Genomic DNA, 19874 nt, shown 5'->3' with positions numbered 1-19874 from the left:
GGAGAGATAATAATCAAAAATATCCAAGGAACGGAAACTAGCAGCATGTGGTATACTTGCATGCATTTCCAAATCTCCATATACGCAGCCATCCAGTCATCCGTCGTACGTCATCATTGGTGTTCAAGAGAAAACAAGAACAAAAAGAAAACAAACAGGATTGCCCTCCCTTAAAACGGCTCCATGTCGAGGGCTGCAGCCGCCCGCAGACGCAGACGGTTCGTGCGCTGCTTCACCCGCCGCGGAACTTCATCCTGTTGACCCGGCCAGTCCAGCTGGCTGCAACCTGGCCGACGCATCTCCAGCACCTGGTTGCGCCCAGTCACTCCGCCCCCGTTGGCCAGCGTGTTCTCCGTGTCGCACCGCTCAAACTTCAGCAGCCCGCCACGCGTCCTGTCCGAACAGAGGACCAGCAGATCTCGTCCCGTATTCGTCAGAGACACGCCGCTGATCTCACCAAAGCTATCCAGCCCCTGGCTTGTCCGGAAACACTCCGCGTCAATCACGCTGACAAAGTCCGCCTCCTCCGCAGCCACAAGCACCCGCTTGCCAGAGCCGGCCGGCGAGAACTGAAGGCTGCGTACACCCGCCATCTCGGTGAAGAGTGTGGCCACCGGTGTCGACTGGCCCTGTGCGTCGTTCCATTTTCGTGCATCCCAGACCTTGATGGTCCGGTCCTGGTTGCCCGTTGCCAGCGTGTATCCATCGGGGGCCCATGCACATGCGAACCCATAGTCCTTATGGCCCCCGAGCACATTTAGCATTTCTGGCCGTCGCGCGTTGTTTCGGCGCGTTAAACTGCGCTCCGGCTCCGCAGCAATGATGTATGCGTTGAGCGAGTCGCCCACCACCACACGCAGACGGCGGTCTGGAGAGATGGCCGTGCAGTTCACCGCAAACGGAAATTGCACCGCGGATATCACCTTGCCCGTCTTGAGATCCAGAACCCGAAGGCTGAGGTCGTTGGACGCAAAGGGCCGGCAAGCGGCCCCGACGAGTTGCGTAGAAACTGTGCACCTGGATGTGATTGGAAATTCCGCTGGGGTGTCTGGTGACCGTACCTTCCGAGCGTGTGCTTCCTGTATATGCTCCGACATACTCGGAAGTGAGGTCAGAGATGCAGTATTCGCCAGAAAAACCACCGGCAACTAGAACGTTCAGGTCGGCCGCGATTGTCGAGATCTGCACGTTCGAATGCTCATTGAATCGCATGGCTACGCTCTCAGCCCCCGTCAGAGTGTTGATCTTGCGCACAACGCCGCGACATTGCGAATAGAAAGCGGTCGACCGTGTCGTGCATGCCAATAGGTTGCGCAGCTGGAAATGGGCCAGGTGAACTGTCGTTTTCACGTACATCTTGCGAAATCGGAAGTACGACTCCGAGTTCCACGGCATCTTGTCATCGGGACGAACCTGCAGTTTGTCAGAAGTGGCATGCATTATAGAACCCGTAAAGGCACTTACAGCAGCCTTGTCAGAATCCTTCAAGCTCACATAGTTGTGAAAAGATTGAAGCCGGAAGTCGCGGGCCTGCTTGCGAGTGACCCCCATCGCAATCCAGTTGATGCCCTGAAGGTCGTGCAGGTCGCCATACAGATCCTGGCTGCGGATGCATGTGATCGGCTTGCTCACCTGGCGATCAATGCTACGTCTAGACGGCCGATTGGAAAGATTCGTTTGCCCAGCCCAGTGCGTCAGGAATTGCCCGAGATTATGGTTTGCCGGTGATAGATTGCTGAATGACAAATTGGTGCTCAGGCGGGGAAGGGGGGCGTATGAGCTGTAGTGTTCGAAACAGGCGACGGCTGGTGTATCGTTCCCGCGGGTGTTGGCTGGTTGGCGTACAAATGTGCGACTCCGTGGCCATGCAATGCGCCGTGTGCTACCTCTCCCCCATCGTAATCCGAATCCTCATCGAATCCTCCTTCTAGCCCTGATGGGGGAGCTTCCTTTTGATGATGTCTCTTCAAAGTCCTCTCCAAAGCTCACTTCATCACTCTCAACAGTGTTGATGATGCCTGTAGAGACGGTGGCGAGGCTGCTTGGTTCTTCGTCGACTTGTTCATCGATTGCCGTCGACACAAAGTGCACACTAGCTGTTCCAGTGATCTGAAGGTCATCTGTAACGCCAATCTCCATGGTTATACCTGCAAAAAAGTCATCGAACACCGCCTGATCGGCTAGTCCGCTTTGTGCTGTTGTGGTTGTGTCTGGCACATGTCCGTAGGGTGATGTTTGTATATCGTTGCCTTGACTATCAAATGGCTGCGATGTCTGCCCATGACTGAGTGCCTGCACCGGTTGTAGAGATGGAGCGGACGCGCCGAGAGTGTGTATGTTTTGCTGCTGGGAGGGAGAAGGTCCACTATTGGAGCCCTGGGTTGGAACTGGATGCACCGCCTGTGTTGAAAGTGCCGGTTCATCTTGTGCCACTTGAGCATGCACTGGCTGGCTCGCTTGTGGGAGGCTCTGGTTGGCAGGGACGGACTGGGCGACCGTACTCTGAGATGATGGGCCCTGTACTTCATTCAGAAGCTCGCCGCCATGACTGGCCTCATTCTCACCGGGATCGCTGACTGAACCGGGGAAAGTGTCGGGAGGATCGCCTGAAATATCACTCGCACTGTTTGCCGCAGCTTCACCGGAGCTAGGCCCCAAGCTTGCTGTCTCTTGGGAAGAGTCTACATCGAAAGTCACAGTGAGTCCTGGGGATGGCGCATGTGCCATAGTTGCTAGAGCGTGCACGGCAGGCCAGGCGGTCACATCGTCGACAGTTATTCCAGAGGTACTAGGGCCGGTTTCACCATCTCCACCGCCTTCATTCCGGTCGTCGTCTGTTTCAAGAGCTGAGGAATCACCATGAGGATCAGAAGCGCCAGCGGAATGAACGCAGACAATAGCATCCCCGCTGGCATCGGTCATGTCCACATCGACCGCTCCGCCGGCCGGTGCATCTTCTGCATAACCTATGTCGGCCGATGCCGTCACTAAGGAAGGACCTGGCGCCACAATTATCGGCGTGCTGCTCTGCCCCACTTGAATTGATCCAGAGCCGCCGGCTTCGGCCATCGTGGTGTTGTCCGCAACGTGATATCTAGAATCGATGTACTTTTCAATACCGCCGGATGAAGAGGTGTGTTACCCAGGAGATTGGGACGTTGACTCAAGGGGGGGCTTCGAAATAGACGTCGGTTAGGCTGTGACAATAGATCGGCCAGTACGACTAGACTCGCTAGTCCGTTAGCGTAACTGCTACTGTGACTACTACCCGCGAGCAAGGGTACTAACGTTACTTACGGTCCCGATTGCTTCCACACTTTTGCTGGCCTGTTGTGCTTGCGAATGCTGCTGCTTCGGCCGGACAAAGCGCCAAGATCTGCACGAGATGTCACAATCGTTATCGAGGCTGAGATGCGATTTCCTGCTGATCGGCCCAAGGCCTGGAGACGCGATATGGTCCTCGCTTGGGCCCAAAGAGAATATGTGTGATTGGCTGGTCCGCGTGCTGAAGAAAGGAGGTTGGAGTTAGTGTCTCGGTAAGGCTGGGCTACCCACACGCGCAACAACAGATGGACATGAAGGGTGAAGAAGAGGCTGTGGCTTGGGTAAAGGCAGGCGGCGAGGTAGGTCCTGATCTGCATGTACGAGTCTAGACCACAGTACAGTTCGTGAAGACAGCAAACAAGGGAGGGACGAGAATGGGAAGATGAACATGTGACAGGGCCACTTATGGGGCGCGTACTTGGTAGCTAGAGTCGAGATACCTATAGCTCGACCGCGAGGCAGGGCGGCTTTGGCGATGCAGTATCGAGCTGAAGGAACAGAAGAACATACGAGTATGCTGCTGTTAGTTGAGACAAGAAATCCCAGAACCACAGCGGGACAGGTCCGTGGAGTTGGGCGGGGAAATTAAATTAACGACGTGAGGGGTGGCACCAGACCGCAAAAATGAGGAGTGGCTTCTTGAAAAAGAAAAGGGCGATTGCATGTGTGCTGGCGAATGGCAGGAGGAACAGTATAGAGTACAGAGGGTGGAATACGCATTATCACAGCTATTCCGTATCACATAAGATACATAAGATACATAGGACGGCAGGTGCGAGACGCCTTTGACTGGTGGGTCGGTTCGACACGATTTGACCCAGAAAAAAAACATGTTAACCAACCAAGAACGATAGCCCCGTGACACCGATGACAATGAGGTCAGGTGCGGCTGGCAGGCGGCTCGCGGCAGCTTCTGGTGGAAGTGGGCAGATGTAATCCGTAGGCCGACCAACATTACGGCTAAGAGTGCGAAGTCGGGGCGCCGTTAGAAACCCGGCCTTGAATGTATGTGTCTGTGAAAAAGCACAATATATAGAGGCTCTAGTCAACCAAACCGGAGATCGCTTACTACTCGTATGTGCTCTCATATCACTTCCTTGTGTGCAAAGGCAATGTAGTGGTCATTAGATAGGATGCCACAGAGAACCGCACACTGGCTCGCTTAATATTCCGTGACTATTCTGGATTGAATGTAATAAGTACAGGAAATGAAGACGAAACCAAATAGCTTGTTTATTCACCATTAAGTCACCTACGGCCGTCGTCGTCTGGCAAGCATACGAAGATAGCAATCAATTGTCAAGCCTGTACGAAGACAATCAACGATAGCATACACCGTCAGATCCCAACCAGACTGGCATGGGCACTAACAAGCTAGACATTCTCAGACGGCAGGTTGCTGCCCTCTATTCTTTTTGCCTTCCAACGTGACAGTCCCCCAATATGAAATCCCCATACGATAGAAAAAGGAGTACCGGTCCCCGGAAACAGAACAGGAACCAAAGAGAACAAATGACCGAGAGTGACGCCGTTTTCCACGGAAACAATTACACCTTTTATGATTGGTTCCCGAACATGAATATGGGCGTGTTTCGAGCCATTCCAACCTGTCCGTCTTATGCGAGCAAACAAGATAAATATCGTAAAGAAAGGAAGAAAAAGAAAGTATAGGACAAGCCCAGAGATGGAGCTGGAAGCGATGAAGAAACAGACGAGCGATGAGACGTTCTCCGCCGTCCCGTGCTTACGGAGTAATGCCGGGCCCCGTGTATAATTTGCCGCTATCCTGGTGCTTTCTAAATGTCTTAGTGCAGCAGGACTGCTTGCGGAAGTCAGCCGTGTGTCGGGTGACAATGCCAGAGCGGTGAAAACCGATACAAAAAGGTAGGATTGTCGCCATGCTGTCATCGGCATCAAAGGGTATTGATATCGTGAATGTCCAAGCTGGCGGAACGAAAATGACAAGAGTAATTGATCACAGGAGGAGCGGTTGCATGATGGGCAACACCGCTGAGAAGAACGCTGAATGATGACCTTCTTCGGCTGCTTGGCTTCATATCGTCGTATCATCGCAACTTGTGACTTCGTCACATGATGCTGCAGCTTTCCTCTTTGGAGCCTTTCTTTTTCAGCTTGCTCTTATGGGTAGGCTCAACATCCAAAGGGATGTTCCCGCCAGACGCAGCGGCACGTATGGCTGATAGTCGCTGCTGTGCCCGTTCTTCGCCCGATTCGGCCGCTTTGACGTACCACAGATTAGCCTCAAGTATGTCTCTCCGACAGCCGATACCCATCTCGGTGAAATAGCCAGCTGCATACTGCGCCTTTGCGTAGCCTGTTATAAGTCAGAACAAAGGTCCTTCTCGACTGCTCCAGTGATTGCAACGTACCAAGATCAGCCGCGCGGCGGGCCCACTCGTACGCTTCCTCCTCGTCTCTCTCAAGCACGGGCTCGGCACCAACCATGTACCAGGCACACAGGCCCATCATGGCTGCAGGGTGGCCGTGCTCGGCAGCACCGGTGTAAAAGTGCACGCTCAGAGCCGGATCGCGGGGGCAATTTAGCCTGCCGTGCTCATAGGCATCACCCATGCGGAAACTGGCATCAGGATGACCGAGCTCGGCCGCCTGGGTAAACAGCTCGGCCGCATAGCTTTCGTCCTTGAAGATGTCGGCGCCATAGCCAGTCTCATACATGCAGGCTAGATGGAAGGGTGCACCGTTGTAGATCGTGTCAGAGGCCTCGGTAGCCAGCTTCATCCACTTGACACCCTCTCGGTATCGCTTCTCGCCCAGATCGCCGGAAAGGCAGGCCCTGCCAAGCCGCGTCATGGCGCCTGGATGACGTTTCGAAGCAGCGGTTCGGAGGTACTGGATGGCCTTGATAGGATCTTTGCGGCAACCCCAGCCAAACTCGTAACATAGGGCAGTCCGGTAAGCAGATTCGGCGTGGCCGTGCTTTGCTGCCAGAACGAAGAGGGGGAATGCTGCATTATAATCCTCTTTTCCTTTGCTGAATAAGCCCGAAGCATAGCCGTCAGCCAGGTAGTACTGCGCAAAGGGATACCCGGCGTTGGACAAGCGCTGCAGAATGCTGCGTGCTTCTCGGACGAGTTCTTGGGGTGATACGTCATCGCTCTCCACAGAGGGGCTCTCCTGGTCGCGAGCTGAGTGAGGGCTGGATTTTCGCTTTGCCGGCTCGTCAAAGTTAAGGCCTTGCTCCTGTGCGGTAGAAATAAGGAAGACTGCAAACGGATATTGGATAGACATGTCATTAGTCTTCTTCACATTTTGGCGGTACATTTCGAGTGTCTTTTGCGTGCTCAGAAGCGAAGCGTTGCTGCCAATAGCATTCCGGAGCTGGACGTTGTTCATGTTGATGGGTGACGGAGCAGGTTGGGGGTAGGGAAGATTCAGCATGTCCGCATACGATGTCGACCGCGTGTCGGGCGACTTGCGTGAGTTAGATGACGGGACGCGGTGCTGTGGGCCTCCATACACGCCGGGAGACGAACGATCATGCGAGCCATTATCGGAATACGCAGAATACGAGGAATGTGGACGGGGCAACAAGCTTTGCCGAACGTTGCTAGAGTTCGGGGTGAGGTGACGGTTGGAGGGAGATGCCCGGCTGACCAGGTCCGGAGTAGATGCAGAGCGCAGGTCGTCGAGCAGCTGCTCCTGTTGCGCTGAGGCGGGCAGTCCTGCGGACTGTGGCAGGAAGGCCTCATGTTGGTACTGAAACTGTGGCACTGACTGCGTTTCAAAGGCGCCATCCTCTAGTGAGCTCTTGGGTGACGGATCGACGAAGCCGGGAGCGTCGTTGGCACCGTAAAACGAGCTAGTGCTGGTGGTTGCCGTTGACCGGACTGTTACATTTCTGTTGAGGTCGTTGCGGTCGTTGCCCCATGGCCTCATGGGTGCAGTTCCGTACGTGTTGGTGCCGTCCGTCCCCGGGACGGCAGCTTCAAGCGGTCTCAGGGGTCCATTGCCCCTTTCCGTTGACTCAGGGACCGACCTGACGTTCAATATCGGCAGTGGGCGATCCTCTATCTGTCGGCTTCTACCGGCGACCGAGGCAACGGGAGCAGGCCGCTCTATCCCATACGTCTTTGTGCTTGAGTTTTGGGGTGATTGGGGAGACAGTGCTGAGACATTGAAGGCTCTGGTGAGGTCTCGGCCTGCGCCAGGAGGAGGAGTGAGCACATGTTCAGAGCTGTTCTCGATATCCGCACTGGACGGCTGGGCCCAGTTTTCGGGTTGGAAGCACTCCTGAACCGGCGACACAGGCGACAGCCTCATCCCCACTGACTCAGTGGCAGGTGTTCTCACAGAAAGTTGCCCGGGCTCCCCGGTCGTAATCTCAGACAGCTGTAGTGATACCGGTCTCCGCCTGGCCGGAATAGCTGGTGGAGACGCCGGTGAAGGGGCTGTTGCCGTCACTGCGGCCATGGCGAGCAACCAAACGCACAAGGGTAGCAGACCAGGATGGGGATGGGGAGGGGGATGGGGGAGGGGGAGAGGGCGAGAGAATTAAGGGCAGGTCCTATCCAGAAGGGCTGTCAGGATCCAAGCGTTCAGACAGCTGCGTGTGGCTATGAGGCTTTTCGAGACCAACGAGAGACTAAGACTAACTGAGGGAGACGGCTGGCGACGAGTGGCAGGACAGGAGCGGTCCAGTAGCCGGGAGCAAACAGAGCAGATACACACAGACAACAACTCAGCGAAGCGAGCGAAGAACCAAAGAAGGAAACACTCCGTAAAAGAAGCAATACCAGACACCTCGAGCCTAATCGATGAAGAAAAGGAACAAGGGTTAGGGGTGGTGGAGAGGAGAGAAAGGTTGATAATCGCAGTAGAAACGAGATCGGCTCTGTTTTTTCTCCCCTTTGATGGTGCCCCTTACAACATGATGGGATCCCCTGTTGGATTTTATTCGAAAATGGGCGCGGCTGGTGGACAGTTTTTTAGAAGAGGTTAGGGGCCGTGGGGCCGTCCAGGCACACTAAATCCGACGTGGGAGCCTGTTGTTGCTGGTATCAGAAACAGCTGTGCATGGTGTCGGAAGATGCGGAAACGTGTGTTTGGGCAACTGGTACAATCTGACTGGTTGCCGGTCGTGGCTGTTGATGTACTATTTCTGACGGCAGAGAAGGCAATGATGATGTTTAAAGCCGTTGTAGCAAGGAAGAGACGCGCTGTCGTTGCGATGGAAATCGTTGAGTGAGGTGTACAAGTACTTCGACAGTAGGCTGAAAAGGCTGAATGGAGTGGTGCAGGCTGAATACGAGCATTATTACAGCTGTTACAAAAAAAGGTACGTATGACATACAAGAGCACCTTGCCATGTAAGACACCGAGCAGGCGTCGGAGGCAACTGGCTCTTTCCAGAACGGGAGGTGGTCAGTGAAGTGGGTCGAGCTAGTGAGCCAAACCCAGTTGTTCAATCACTTGGGACACAAGGCCGTGCCTGCGAAAACTTCGAGCGCTAGCAGAGATGCAGAAGGGAAAGCGGGCGGGCAGATTGCACTATCGTAAGACAGTGCGATCGGGCAGGACGACTGCAGGGATGGATGGCAGTGGCAGCAGGAGGAATAGTTCCTGGCGCTCCTATTTCCAGGCCGGCAGACGGAGCCCGAGTGTACACGTGTGCTTGCTTGTTTTTACGACTGGATCCAGCAGTGAATAGCGGAGAAAAATCAATATGGTCGGTGCATTCTGTATGGAGCAGGTAGAAGACGCAATGCATTGACGATACGAGCAAGGCCGTCTTATTTGTACGAGTACGAGAAAAGTATAGCTCTACCGTCACAAACCTCTCCAACAGTCTAAACAGACGCTTCAGTGGGACAGGCGGACCGCCGAAAGGAGTTTCCATGACACATGATATGCGTGATTCATACCTTACTATGTACTAACCCGGCCCAGCCTCGCCGTCCACTGGGAATGCATCTGAGCCCTTGAAGTCCATAGTTAGATAAGTACTCCGTGCTCCGTGAGATACTCTGTACAAGTGAGTACGATGTGCGCGTAATGAAACCGTCCTTGTTCACCGCGAAGTCTGGCGGCCACTTGGAACACAAAGGCAGTAGTGGCATCCGAGACAAGTCCGGGGCCTTCAGAAGTGCCGCTCGTATTACGGAGTATCTGGCAAGCTTTCCGCTGCCGTGACTGGCTCCCATAGTACCGTGACAAGCTAAAATTAAACTATACTGGAGCAAGTACTTGTACTCCGTATACGTGCCGATTACATGGACCCCTTCGATCCGCCTTCTGCCGACATGCATCAACACAGACTTGGAGAGAAATGCCGGCAGCTGGCTGAGGACGGTGTCTGCATGAGCTTCACCAAGTGACGATGTATTATACTTTTGTTGAGGCTCAGTCTGCGTCCCTTGTCATGTCCAAATATAGTTAGCCGTACACGCGTAGGCCTCTTAATCATGGCCTGTTCCTTCCCTACTGTAACCTTTATATTCCGTTGCGCGTGGCCGCAGTCACTCGTGCGGATATTTTTTCTCCCATGCCAACGAGGTTCTTCAAGAACTGCTACTTGCGCCCTTTGCAACTACGGAGTACCGACCGGTGCTGTTCTATTGGCATGGGGCTCCCTTTTCTGTCCGCCTTCCCCCGCAGTCATTTCAGCTTCAATTACGGAGTACGGAGCAATACCCTCCCCGCCTTTTACAAATACGGAGTAGTCACATTCTTTGCAGGAATGCGAATTGTCAGAAGCGAAAAACACCTTCGTCGGAAAAGATGCTTGTAGATTAGAATGCCATGTAAGTGTTCAACTTCCTCCAGGAGACATACCCTCTGTCTCAACCTTAATTGGAAATGGCACAAATGAAAACTACTCCGTAGGACTATGAAAAGGCCTAACGGCTTAGTTCATAATGCGTGCTCGTATTTCGGCAGGCGATTTTTGAGATCACTTGACACAATTCGTGGTGCCATTTCTGCGAGCCGCTTTCGCCAGGTCGGCCCCCGCTTTCAATACTTGTAGACACAAAGTCAGACAATTGTCATGATTGGCGTTCGGAAATCCAGAGCGACGATGCCATCTCGATCTGCTGTTTTGTGCCCCGTTTGATCTGTTTGCAGTCTGCTGGCCTTGCGGAAATACGGGGATTTCGACGTGTATTGGTACTTTGGATCAAGGTGCACAATGAAGTCCTACTTCAGCTGCTGCATGAGGCTGGGGATGCAGATCTCTTTACCCGATTTCATGTCCCGTGCTTCATGCTTTTCGGCCTCTCCGGTCATTTTGCAATACGGAGTATAACCGTAAATGTTTATTGGTAATAAAGGTCCCCGCTTTAAACCCAACATAATCGGTCGTACTCCGTACACTAATAAAGGGAACTGGATGAGACTCCACAGGGCACCAAAACACAGAACAAGCCCGAAAATTTGGCTGGCGGGGAGGCGACCGAAGGGTTCGCTTCTTTTAACATTCCAAATTGGTCTCGTATGCCAGCCTTGTGTAAGCCAAGTGTTCTGCTCCGGATTTCGAGTACACAGTCACGACGGTTTCGTATTGCCCCCTACGGGCGCTTGTTATCACCTTCGTACGGAGTATACTCCGTAGCGCTTCTTCAATTATGTAGCGAGGCGCAGCAGTGTCTTTTCCTACTCTGTATATAGCCATGTAGTGAATATATGTGCGAATACTTGCGGGTACGAGTAAGATACTGCACACAACTTGTGTCCTAAGTTACGCGACCCCTCTTACATGGCAATGCATAAGCAAAAAAAAAAGGTGCCGTCTATTGAGAAGCGGTAGTGTCTATCGTACTTTTATAGCTGACGTTGACTTGCGCGTAGATCCTGCATTCCTGACAAAGACAATCCCGCGGATGAGACCTTTTCAACTTTATATTCCCGATGACAGAATCTATCTTAATGCCATCCGTCTATATGATACGCATATGCAAGTGCGCTTTTACAAAGCAGAAGCGCATTATCCTATGCACGTCGTATGATGATTACTCTCAATCTAGCATTACTCGTACTCGTACCCCATACTCCGTACGTCGTAAACTGGTGGTCACAGTGTGGATTGCCCCCTCACTGTCGTGATTCAGCAAAAGCCATCGTCGGCAGGCCAACGTATTGGCTTGGTTGCCAGCCCAGTTTAGGAAGTGCAAGCGCAGTAGCAGCCGCACTAAAAGCGTGCTAACAAATTATACGAACAGCTTCTTTTGCTAGTGCCCCTGCGTCAGGCAATGCACTGTTCGATCCGCTAAACCGGAGAGGTCCCCACAGCATAGAATTGCTGCTGTTTCCAGTCCACGCCAGAGGCAACTGTCTCGTATGGCAGTTACGGGCGACGACGGCGCCTGCCGCCTAGGTGGAAATAAGCAAAGAGCTCGAGAATAAGTAAAATCCGACCAAGATATCATCGGCCTCCCACCCTTGTTCTTCTACGGGGGGTCTCTTGGTTACCGTCGTCTTCTATTCGCCCTCTTGGTTCCCCCCGCGACCATCCATTACATGCTGTTAGATCATACTTTGCTGTACTCGTATATTGCGTTTTTCAACGCTCCAAATTACTATCGGCATTCTCTCTTATCGTCCTTGTCCTCAGTGCTTCTCTCCTCACGGCCTTTCTTAACGACCCTCATGTCTAACTGAACGCGCGCAGGTCGATCTCTCGATCCACTTCTCTTACACCTGCGAGAGGGCCAACGCAGCCTTTCTTCAGCCGCCTGCCACTTTATTGTTATACTGGCTTACGTCTTCTTCCTACGCCAACGAGTCTCGAAGAAAACAGCTCTGGTGGCCACGTCGTTTGTGCCTGCAGCTCTTGGGTGCTTAGCTGCTGTGCCATTGACCATTGACACCGTCTGGGTCGCATTCGCCCTCCTTCACCTGAAAGTTATACGAGCGGAACACCTACTAGAATACGACGCAGACAAACACGACCAAGCAAGGAGCGATTACCGCTTTCCAAGCCTTTCGAGGCAAGAGCCGATTAAAAAAGTACAGCGGCAAAGCAAGACAGCAAGCAAGGCTCCTGAGGGTGACTTCGGCGCTGGCATTTTCCAGCAGGGATTGTGACCTTCAAGAGACACAACCTAATATTATTTACTGCCAGTGGCGGCTGCATCCCACCCAATTATATTTGTTGGTAAGACACGCCCCCAACTACACCCCGTCTCAGCTTTCTCCTCTCTTTCGCTTCCCCGTTCCCTCTCCTGCCTCTCAGAGCGGGCTTTTTCTGGACTGGCTCTGCGTTCAGCTGCAGATATTCGTTTTGAGTGCGTTCCTTCGTTTTGAGAGTGCTTGGCGCGTTCCGGGTGACATTTTCGCACTCTTGCTTGGTTCTTCTGGTCCTCTGCGACTCGAAGATTTTCTCTCGCTTCATAGAGGGCCTCTTTGCCTCCGCATCCTGGAGTTCTTGCAAGTCTCCTTACCCACTTTCCGCAGTGCCAACGCCGCTGCTCTGCAAGGGTAAACGATTTGACCGTGTACTTCTCTGCTTCGCTCTTCTTCATGCTTTCGTCAGGCCAGATATTCTGCAGGTCCCTCTCCGCTGACTTAATCCGATCAGGGCCATGTCTCAACACAGAAGGCCTGGCGGCGAGCCGCCGTATGACTCACGAAGCAGACGCCGGCAATCTTCCCAACGACGCAGCAGTCGCGCCAGCGATGTCGACACCAGCCGCTACCATCCAGTCGAGGGCCGTCGTCGGCGCGCAAACTCTTCGGCCTCCTTCGAAGACACGTTAAGGGATCCCGATGTAGCAGCGGAGAGCCTTCCACTGTCGTCCACAGGCGATATGTCCGAACCCCCTAGCGAACGGCCACCTATTCCGAGGAAGAGGAGCTTGGTCCGGCCGGAGCGGAACAGGATAGGGAAAGATCACCCCAACTACCACTACCGAAAGCATGCGGCCAACATGAACACGGCTCCTTCGTCTACCGGCAACGATCCCATTGTAGAAGATCTCGAGGGCGCTACCGACGTCTCTGGCTCCCGTGTTGGCGATGCTGCGTCTGACGTTTCTCCTGCGCCAGGCATGGTGCCCAGCCGGACAAACAGCGACGAGGCGGAAAAAAAACACAGAAGCCGTCGCAGATCTGACCGGGAGCAAAAGTCGAATAAGATTCACAAGGGCAGCAAGCGAAAGAGAAGCCGTCACAGGCGTGTGGTTGAGCCGACGCGCCCGCCCAGCCTGTGGCTTTTCTACTGCTACCTCGTTACCTTTTGGTGTCCCGACTTCGTTCTGCGGTACTGCTTCCACAAGCGGGAGAAGGAGCAGCAGCGTGCTTGGGGGGAAAAAATGGGACTGATCAGCATCATTATGGCGATCATGGCCCTAGTTGGCTTTCAGACCTTTGGCTTCACGGCGGTTGTCTGCCGTTCGAAAACCCTCCGTCTTCGGGTTAACCACGTCGATTCTGGCTACATGATCTTCCATGGTCTGGCCTACGATCTGACCAGGTCGAAGCACCCAGCAGCAGACGGTATTCCCGCGGGCACCAATGTGCTGTACGGCCTGTCCGAGAAGCATGGAGGGCAGGACGGCAGTTTTCTGTTCCAAAACGTGAACGGCCGCTGCAAGAATATCATCACGCTTGCAAACAACTCCGACGTCCCGACGAATTCGGATAACGACCTGGCGTGGTATTTCCCTTGCAACACCTTCAACCAAGACGGCTCCAGTGAGCCCAACTCTACAGTCCCTTACTATCTTGGCTATGGCTGCCATACCACTGCAGCTGCTCGCAATAACTTCTACCTCGACCTCAAGCCCACTGCCCATGTATATTACACGTGGGATGACGTGAAGAACAGCTCTCGCAATCTCGTCGTGTACTCGGGCATTGTGCTGGATCTCGACCTCCTGTACTGGTTCAACGAAGATGAAGTCACCATACCTAATCGGTTCAAGGAGCTGCGCGACAAAACCACTGCAGCGAACAAGGCCATCCACGGCCGCGATGTGACACGCAGCCTTCAGGCATCGGGTGACAAAGACATTGCCGAGTGCTTTGAGGACATAATCAAGGTCGGCACGGTCGCTTCGACGACGGTGGGGTGCATTGCATTTAAGGTGGTCTTGTACATGTCCCTCGTCCTCATTTTTGGCCGTTGTCCTGGCCCGATTCTTTCTGGCGTTGATCTTTCAATGGTTCATCGCCAAGTCGTACGGCGCAGCCAAGACGTCGCAGTCGTCCGACAAGCGGAAGCGCAATCGACACATCGAAGACTGGAGCGAGGACATCTACCGCGCGCCGCCGCGGATGCCTGGCGATATTGGCAGCGAGGTGTGGCCGCTGCCAGCTCAGACCGAAACAGCAAGCGGGCCAGCTTCCTGCCGACGACTTCGAGGTTCACTGCTGTTTCGGCCATTGATCACACTCCTCGGGCGCGGACGGTACCGACGACGATGGCGAGCCAGAACGCCAGCGCCCAACTTAGCCACTCTGACGCACTATACAGCAATGGAAACGACAGCCGCAGCAGCTTCCTGCGCTCTGATCCCTACGGCAACAACGGCACACCGACCGAGGGATACGGTCCGGCCGGCTTCATTCACGAGGCAGTTGTGCCGCAACCGCCTTCGGACTGGATGCCTTGGGGCTTCCCTCTGGCTCACTCCATCTGCCTGGTGACGGCATATTCCGAAGGCGAGATGGGCCTGCGAACGACGCTGGATTCGATCGCCATGACGGACTACCCCAACAGCCACAAGGTCATCCTCGTTATCTGCGACGGCTTGATCAAGGGCAAGGGCGAGTCGATGTCGACACCGGATATTTCGATTGGCATGATGAAGGACTTGACAATCCCGCGCGAAGAAGTGCAGCCTTTCTCGTACGTGGCTGTGGCGAGCGGAGCCAAGCGCCACAACATGGCGAAGATCTATGCCGGGTTTTACGACTATGGCGCCAAGTCGCGCATCCCGATAGACAAGCAACAGCGCGTTCCGATGATGGTGGTGGTCAAGTGTGGGACGCCGGACGAGGAGACCAAGTCAAAGCCTGGCAACCGTGGAAAGCGCGACAGCCAGATCATCCTGATGTCGTTTCTGCAAAAGGTCATGTTTGACGAGCGGATGACGGAACTCGAGTTTGAAATGTTCAACGGCCTCTGGAAGGTCACTGGGATCTCGCCCGATTTTTACGAAATAGTGTTGATGGTCGACGCCGACACCAAGGTCTTCCCTGACAGCCTGACACACATGGTCTCAGCCATGGTGAAGGATCCAGAGATCATGGGCCTCTGTGGCGAGACCAAGATTGCGAACAAGCGAGACAGCTGGGTGACGGCCATCCAGGTGTTTGAGTACTTTATCTCCCACCACCTGTCCAAGTCATTTGAGTCTGTGTTTGGCGGTGTGACGTGCCTACCCGGCTGCTTCTGCATGTATCGGATCAAAGCACCGAAAGGCGCGCACAACTACTGGGTTCCAATCCTGGCGAATCCTGACGTTGTCGAGCACTACTCGGAAAATGTGGTGGACACGTTGCACAAGAAAAACCTGCTTCTGCTGGGCGAGGCCCGTTACCTGACGACGCTGATGCTGCGAACATTCCCCAAGCGAAAGCAGGTATTTATTCCCCAAGCGGTGTGCAAGACGACGGTGCCCGATACGTTTGCTGTGCTTCTGTCGCAGCGTCGCCGCTGGATCAATTCGACTGTGCACAACCTTATGGAGCTGGCTCTGGTGCGTGATCTCTGCGGCACGTTCTGCTTCAGCATGCAGTTCGTCATCTCAGTCGAGCTGATCGGTACTCTTGTGCTTCCGGCAGCCATTGCGTTCACGTTCTATGTTGGTAAGTTGCAAAGTGCATATGTGCATACATTTGTGTCCAGTCCAGCGACTAACAGAGCAGTCATTATTTCCATCGTCCACCAACCACCCCATATTATCCCCTTGGTTCTCCTGGGCCTGATCCTGGGTCTTCCTGGCCTTCTTGTTGTGATAACGGCACACTCGTGGTCATACGTCGGCTGGATGTTTATCTACCTCATGTCGCTGCCCATCTGGAACTTTGTGCTGCCGACCTACGCCTTCTGGAAATTTGACGACTTCTCGTGGGGCGACACGCGCAAGACGTCGGGCGAACAGACAAAGACGAAAAAGGCCGGCATCGAGTATGAAGGCGAGTTCGACAGCAGCAAGATCACGATGAAACGATGGGCCGAGTTTGAACGAGAGCGACGATCGCGAACCGGCTACTGGGGGCCGAGAGAGAGCGTGGCTGACGGTGCATGGATGAAAGCGCCGCCAGCTCCAGGCCACCAACATTATGAAGAGTACTACACGGACGCCTGAGCCATTACTAGTCACGCTCTGTATTGTTTTGGGTTGTTTCTCGGGTAATTTCTGTGCAGCATATGATTTCTTGCATGGTTTGTTTTTCACTTCGAGCGCATGAGACGTCTTGGTGCGCTGGTTGTCGGGAGTTTCGAATGGCTTCAAGGAACAACATAATTGCATCTGAAAGGCGTAAGCAAATTGTAAGCGATTTTCTGTGGTTGAAATGAAGCGCGTATAGTACATACGCAGTCTGCATGGCTTGACATACCAAGCCAGAATCTAATCTATCCTTCTTCCCGACCCGCCACCGCTTTTCTTTTCTCCCTACGTATTTTGCTATCTAAATATAGTACGAGGACGAGAAGAAACATGTCATTCTAGACGACAGGCGCATGGCGGCGCACATGACGCATCTTCCGTGTCGTCGTGCTCTGCAGGGGACTGGGCTCGTCGCTGGTGAAGACGGCGGTCAGAGGTGCAGCAGTAGTGCAGAGCGTGCCGTTCGTGCTGTCGGAGCACTGCAGCTCGGAGGGCTCGACAGCCCCGGAGGCCTCGTATACGGTCGATGTCTGGCCGGGACAGGTAACTTCAATAAGAGTTGCTTCGCCGCGCTGCCAGATGAAGGAGACCAGCTTGTTGTCACAGGCATAGCGGTCGGCGTAGCGGGTACCAGCGGTAAGCGACGTAGAAGAGGCGTTGTAGGAGCAGGGAGTAGTGATCTGGGTGCCTTCGTCGGTAAAGGTGAAGGAGACGTATGAGACGGTGGAGTTGGTCGTGGCGTTGTGCGGCGAGAAGGTGCAGAAGTTGGTGAGAGTGTAATTGACCGGGTAGGTGCAAGAAGAGGACGAGGATGAAGAGGACGAGGAAGAGGATGAGTGTTCGGGCGAGAAAAGGGCCAGCAGCTCGTCGGGCAGGTCGTATGCCAGATCCAGAGCTAGAGCGCCGGCCGGCAGGCGCAAGGCTGCGAGAAGCAGCAGCAGCAGCGGACGAGAGCCGAAGAAGTGCATGATGAGGCAGAATAGAAAGAAAGCTGTTGGCAGCTTTGCTTGACAGAACGAATGGTGGCGTATGGAAGAAAAGAAGCCAGGTGATAAACGATGCAAGATCGAAGCAAAAACCAGACCAAGCCGGTGAGATGAACGAGAGAGAGAGAGGAGTGAATGAAAGACAAACGAGTCAAGACAGGTAGTTTGCTGGAATGCGGAGCTCAGCCCTCCTTTAAAGACGGCAGATCAGGCCTTGTATCACTGTACTGGAACCAGGCATCGCACCAGCTGAAAAACACAGTGTGCAATGTATAACCAGGAACACGGAATCCCTGTGGTGCCTTGCATCTGCGGACAGGCTGCCCCTGGCCTAAGATTGCGGCCGTCACCGGTGGCAGCGGTCAATGGAGAGGGCAAGGGCCTGTAGACAAAGGAAAGGCACGAGAAGATCGTCGTCTTAGATGTAAAGAGGGGCTGTTCCCACTCTTTTGTTGGGACTGCTTGCTTGTTTCATGTTTCCATGCCGAAAAGCCGGCGCAAACTCGTCCTCTGCGCAGGCTGCTGACGCGAGTGGCGAAGTTATCCAAGACGCGATCGCTTGCAGCTTCTTGGAAACTATTCGCTGCATGTTGACCTCACGGCCTTGCCGATGGCAGCACAACCAGGTACGGTCCGTGAAGTACTCCAAACTCGTACGGTCAACAGCGATGCACGATGCTATTCTGGGAACCAAATATGAGATCGCCGCTCGTTTATGTTGCCCTCCGTGCAACAGGATGCAGATAAGTACAAAGGAATACGGAGCACGAGGAAGTACAGAGTACGGAGTACTCCCAGGACACACGCCAACCGGTTTTGGAATAGCCCATATGCGCTCGCCGCCACAGCTCTTACCAGCCACACTGACTCTATCACGTGCCTTTTCCGTTAAGGGTTTTCTCTTCCAATTTGTGGTGCAAAATCCACCACCACGTGACCAGGAAACGCACATTCCGTGGGAAGATCTCTTGCCAAATTTTAGTGTGGCCCCCCAAAATTCCCCCCTCCGAATTGATCTTTTTTTTTTTTCATTCCCAACCCCAACCGAAGTCGACAACCCATCATCTCGACGGCAAATCATCGCCTTTCGAGACAACAAACCATTTCGCCGACCTCTCTCTCGACGGATATCTAACACAGCACAAAATGGCCAAGGAGGCAGCACCCCGGACCGGCCTGGCCGTCGGCATCAACAAGGGTTTCGTACGTTTTTCTGACACCCGGCGAGACTTGAGATTGAGCGAGGATGAGCTGGCCGGCGGGGCTGGCAAGCCAATGGCCAGCAGCCGACGGTCGATGGCCGACAGAATGAAAGGCTGCTAACAATGTTCTGCTATTCAGAAAACCACCCCCCGCGTCATCAAGCCGCGTGTGTCCCGCACCAAGGGCCACCTGAGCAAGCGCACCGCTTTCGTCCGTGACATCGTCAAGGAGGTTGCCGGTCTGGCACCGTACGAGCGCCGCGTGATTGAGCTGCTGCGGAACAGCAAGGACAAGCGGGCGCGCAAGCTGGCTAAGAAGCGGGTATGTCTTTTTCCCTCTTCCCTCTCTTTTTCTTCTGCGGCAAGAGCACGCTGGCTGACTAATCTTCACAGCTCGGCACATTCGGCCGTGCCAAGGCCAAGGTCGACGAGCTTACCCGGGTGATCGCCGAGTCGCGCAGACATTAAGCGGACGGTGTGAAGGATGGGGCGCGATAGAGCAGAGTCTGGCATCAATGGGACATGGTCAATGGTACTCTTGAGGAACGGGGAGTGACTTTGTGGAGAGAAGAAGAGAGAGGAAGATGGCCGACTGAAGGGAGGAAAGAAACACTCTTCTTCGTGCCCTCCTCTCTACCTCATTCCTACCTCTTCATCTGGCTCTATCTTATTTTATATTTTACTCTTTGCTTTTTGGGTCGGCATTTCGGTTGGCGTCGAAAAAAGAAACCGCAACGAATTACAACTTGTTTCTTAACACAAGAAACCAGAGAGACCAGAACACACCAAAAACACGCTACAAAAAAAGAACAAATTAAAAAAAAAAGCCTGACTACATGCTGTGCTGCCCATCACCCCGATCACGCAACCAGAACAGAAAGACGTGATGGATAAACTGCATGGTTTAGAATATACTCCGTACTGCTGTGCTAATTCGACGACATTAACTGATCTTTATGCCTGCCAGTAGGACAAAAGACGCCTAAAACGCCTGCTACTAATATGCCTATCATGCCTCCGGGAAATCATACAACTGCCCGCTAACG

General features: G+C 53.7%; 5 protein-coding genes across 5 annotated transcripts; 2 read left to right on the top strand and 3 right to left on the bottom strand.

The window, feature by feature from the left end:
• Positions 1-170: 170 nt before the first annotated feature.
• Positions 171-3069, bottom strand: CMQ_3079 (WD repeat protein; the record flags this gene model as incomplete). The annotated part of the gene is made up of 4 exons (XM_014317157.1): positions 171-1017; positions 1100-1413; positions 1465-1632; positions 1990-3069. The coding sequence occupies 4 exons, from the start codon at positions 3067-3069 to the stop codon at positions 171-173; spliced, it is 2409 nt and encodes an 802-aa protein (XP_014172632.1).
• Positions 3070-5411: 2342 nt separating this feature from the next.
• Positions 5412-7776, bottom strand: CMQ_3052 (chitin synthase activator; the record flags this gene model as incomplete). Its single annotated transcript, XM_014317130.1, has 2 exons — positions 5412-5659; positions 5715-7776. The coding sequence occupies 2 exons, from the start codon at positions 7774-7776 to the stop codon at positions 5412-5414; spliced, it is 2310 nt and encodes a 769-aa protein (XP_014172605.1).
• Positions 7777-12884: 5108 nt separating this feature from the next.
• CMQ_3185 (chitin synthase f) lies at positions 12885-16616 on the top strand (the record flags this gene model as incomplete). Its single annotated transcript, XM_014317263.1, has 2 exons — positions 12885-16113; positions 16174-16616. 2 exons carry the CDS (start codon positions 12885-12887, stop codon positions 16614-16616), a joined length of 3672 nt encoding a protein of 1223 aa, XP_014172738.1.
• Positions 16617-16978: 362 nt separating this feature from the next.
• CMQ_2995 (uncharacterized protein) lies at positions 16979-17608 on the bottom strand (the record flags this gene model as incomplete). Its single annotated transcript, XM_014317073.1, has 1 exon — positions 16979-17608. One exon carries the CDS (start codon positions 17606-17608, stop codon positions 16979-16981), a length of 630 nt encoding a protein of 209 aa, XP_014172548.1.
• Positions 17609-18772: 1164 nt separating this feature from the next.
• On the top strand, positions 18773-19296 carry CMQ_3096 (60S ribosomal protein l36; the record flags this gene model as incomplete). The annotated part of the gene is made up of 3 exons (XM_014317174.1): positions 18773-18829; positions 18968-19150; positions 19222-19296. 3 exons carry the CDS (start codon positions 18773-18775, stop codon positions 19294-19296), a joined length of 315 nt encoding a protein of 104 aa, XP_014172649.1.
• Between the last annotated feature and the right edge of the window lie 578 nt (positions 19297-19874).

Source organism: Grosmannia clavigera, assembly GCF_000143105.1.
Source record: "Grosmannia clavigera kw1407 unplaced genomic scaffold GCSC_144, whole genome shotgun sequence".
Classification (NCBI taxonomy): Eukaryota; Fungi; Ascomycota; class Sordariomycetes; order Ophiostomatales; family Ophiostomataceae; genus Leptographium; species Leptographium clavigerum.
This window is presented reverse-complemented; position numbering and strand designations above follow the sequence as displayed.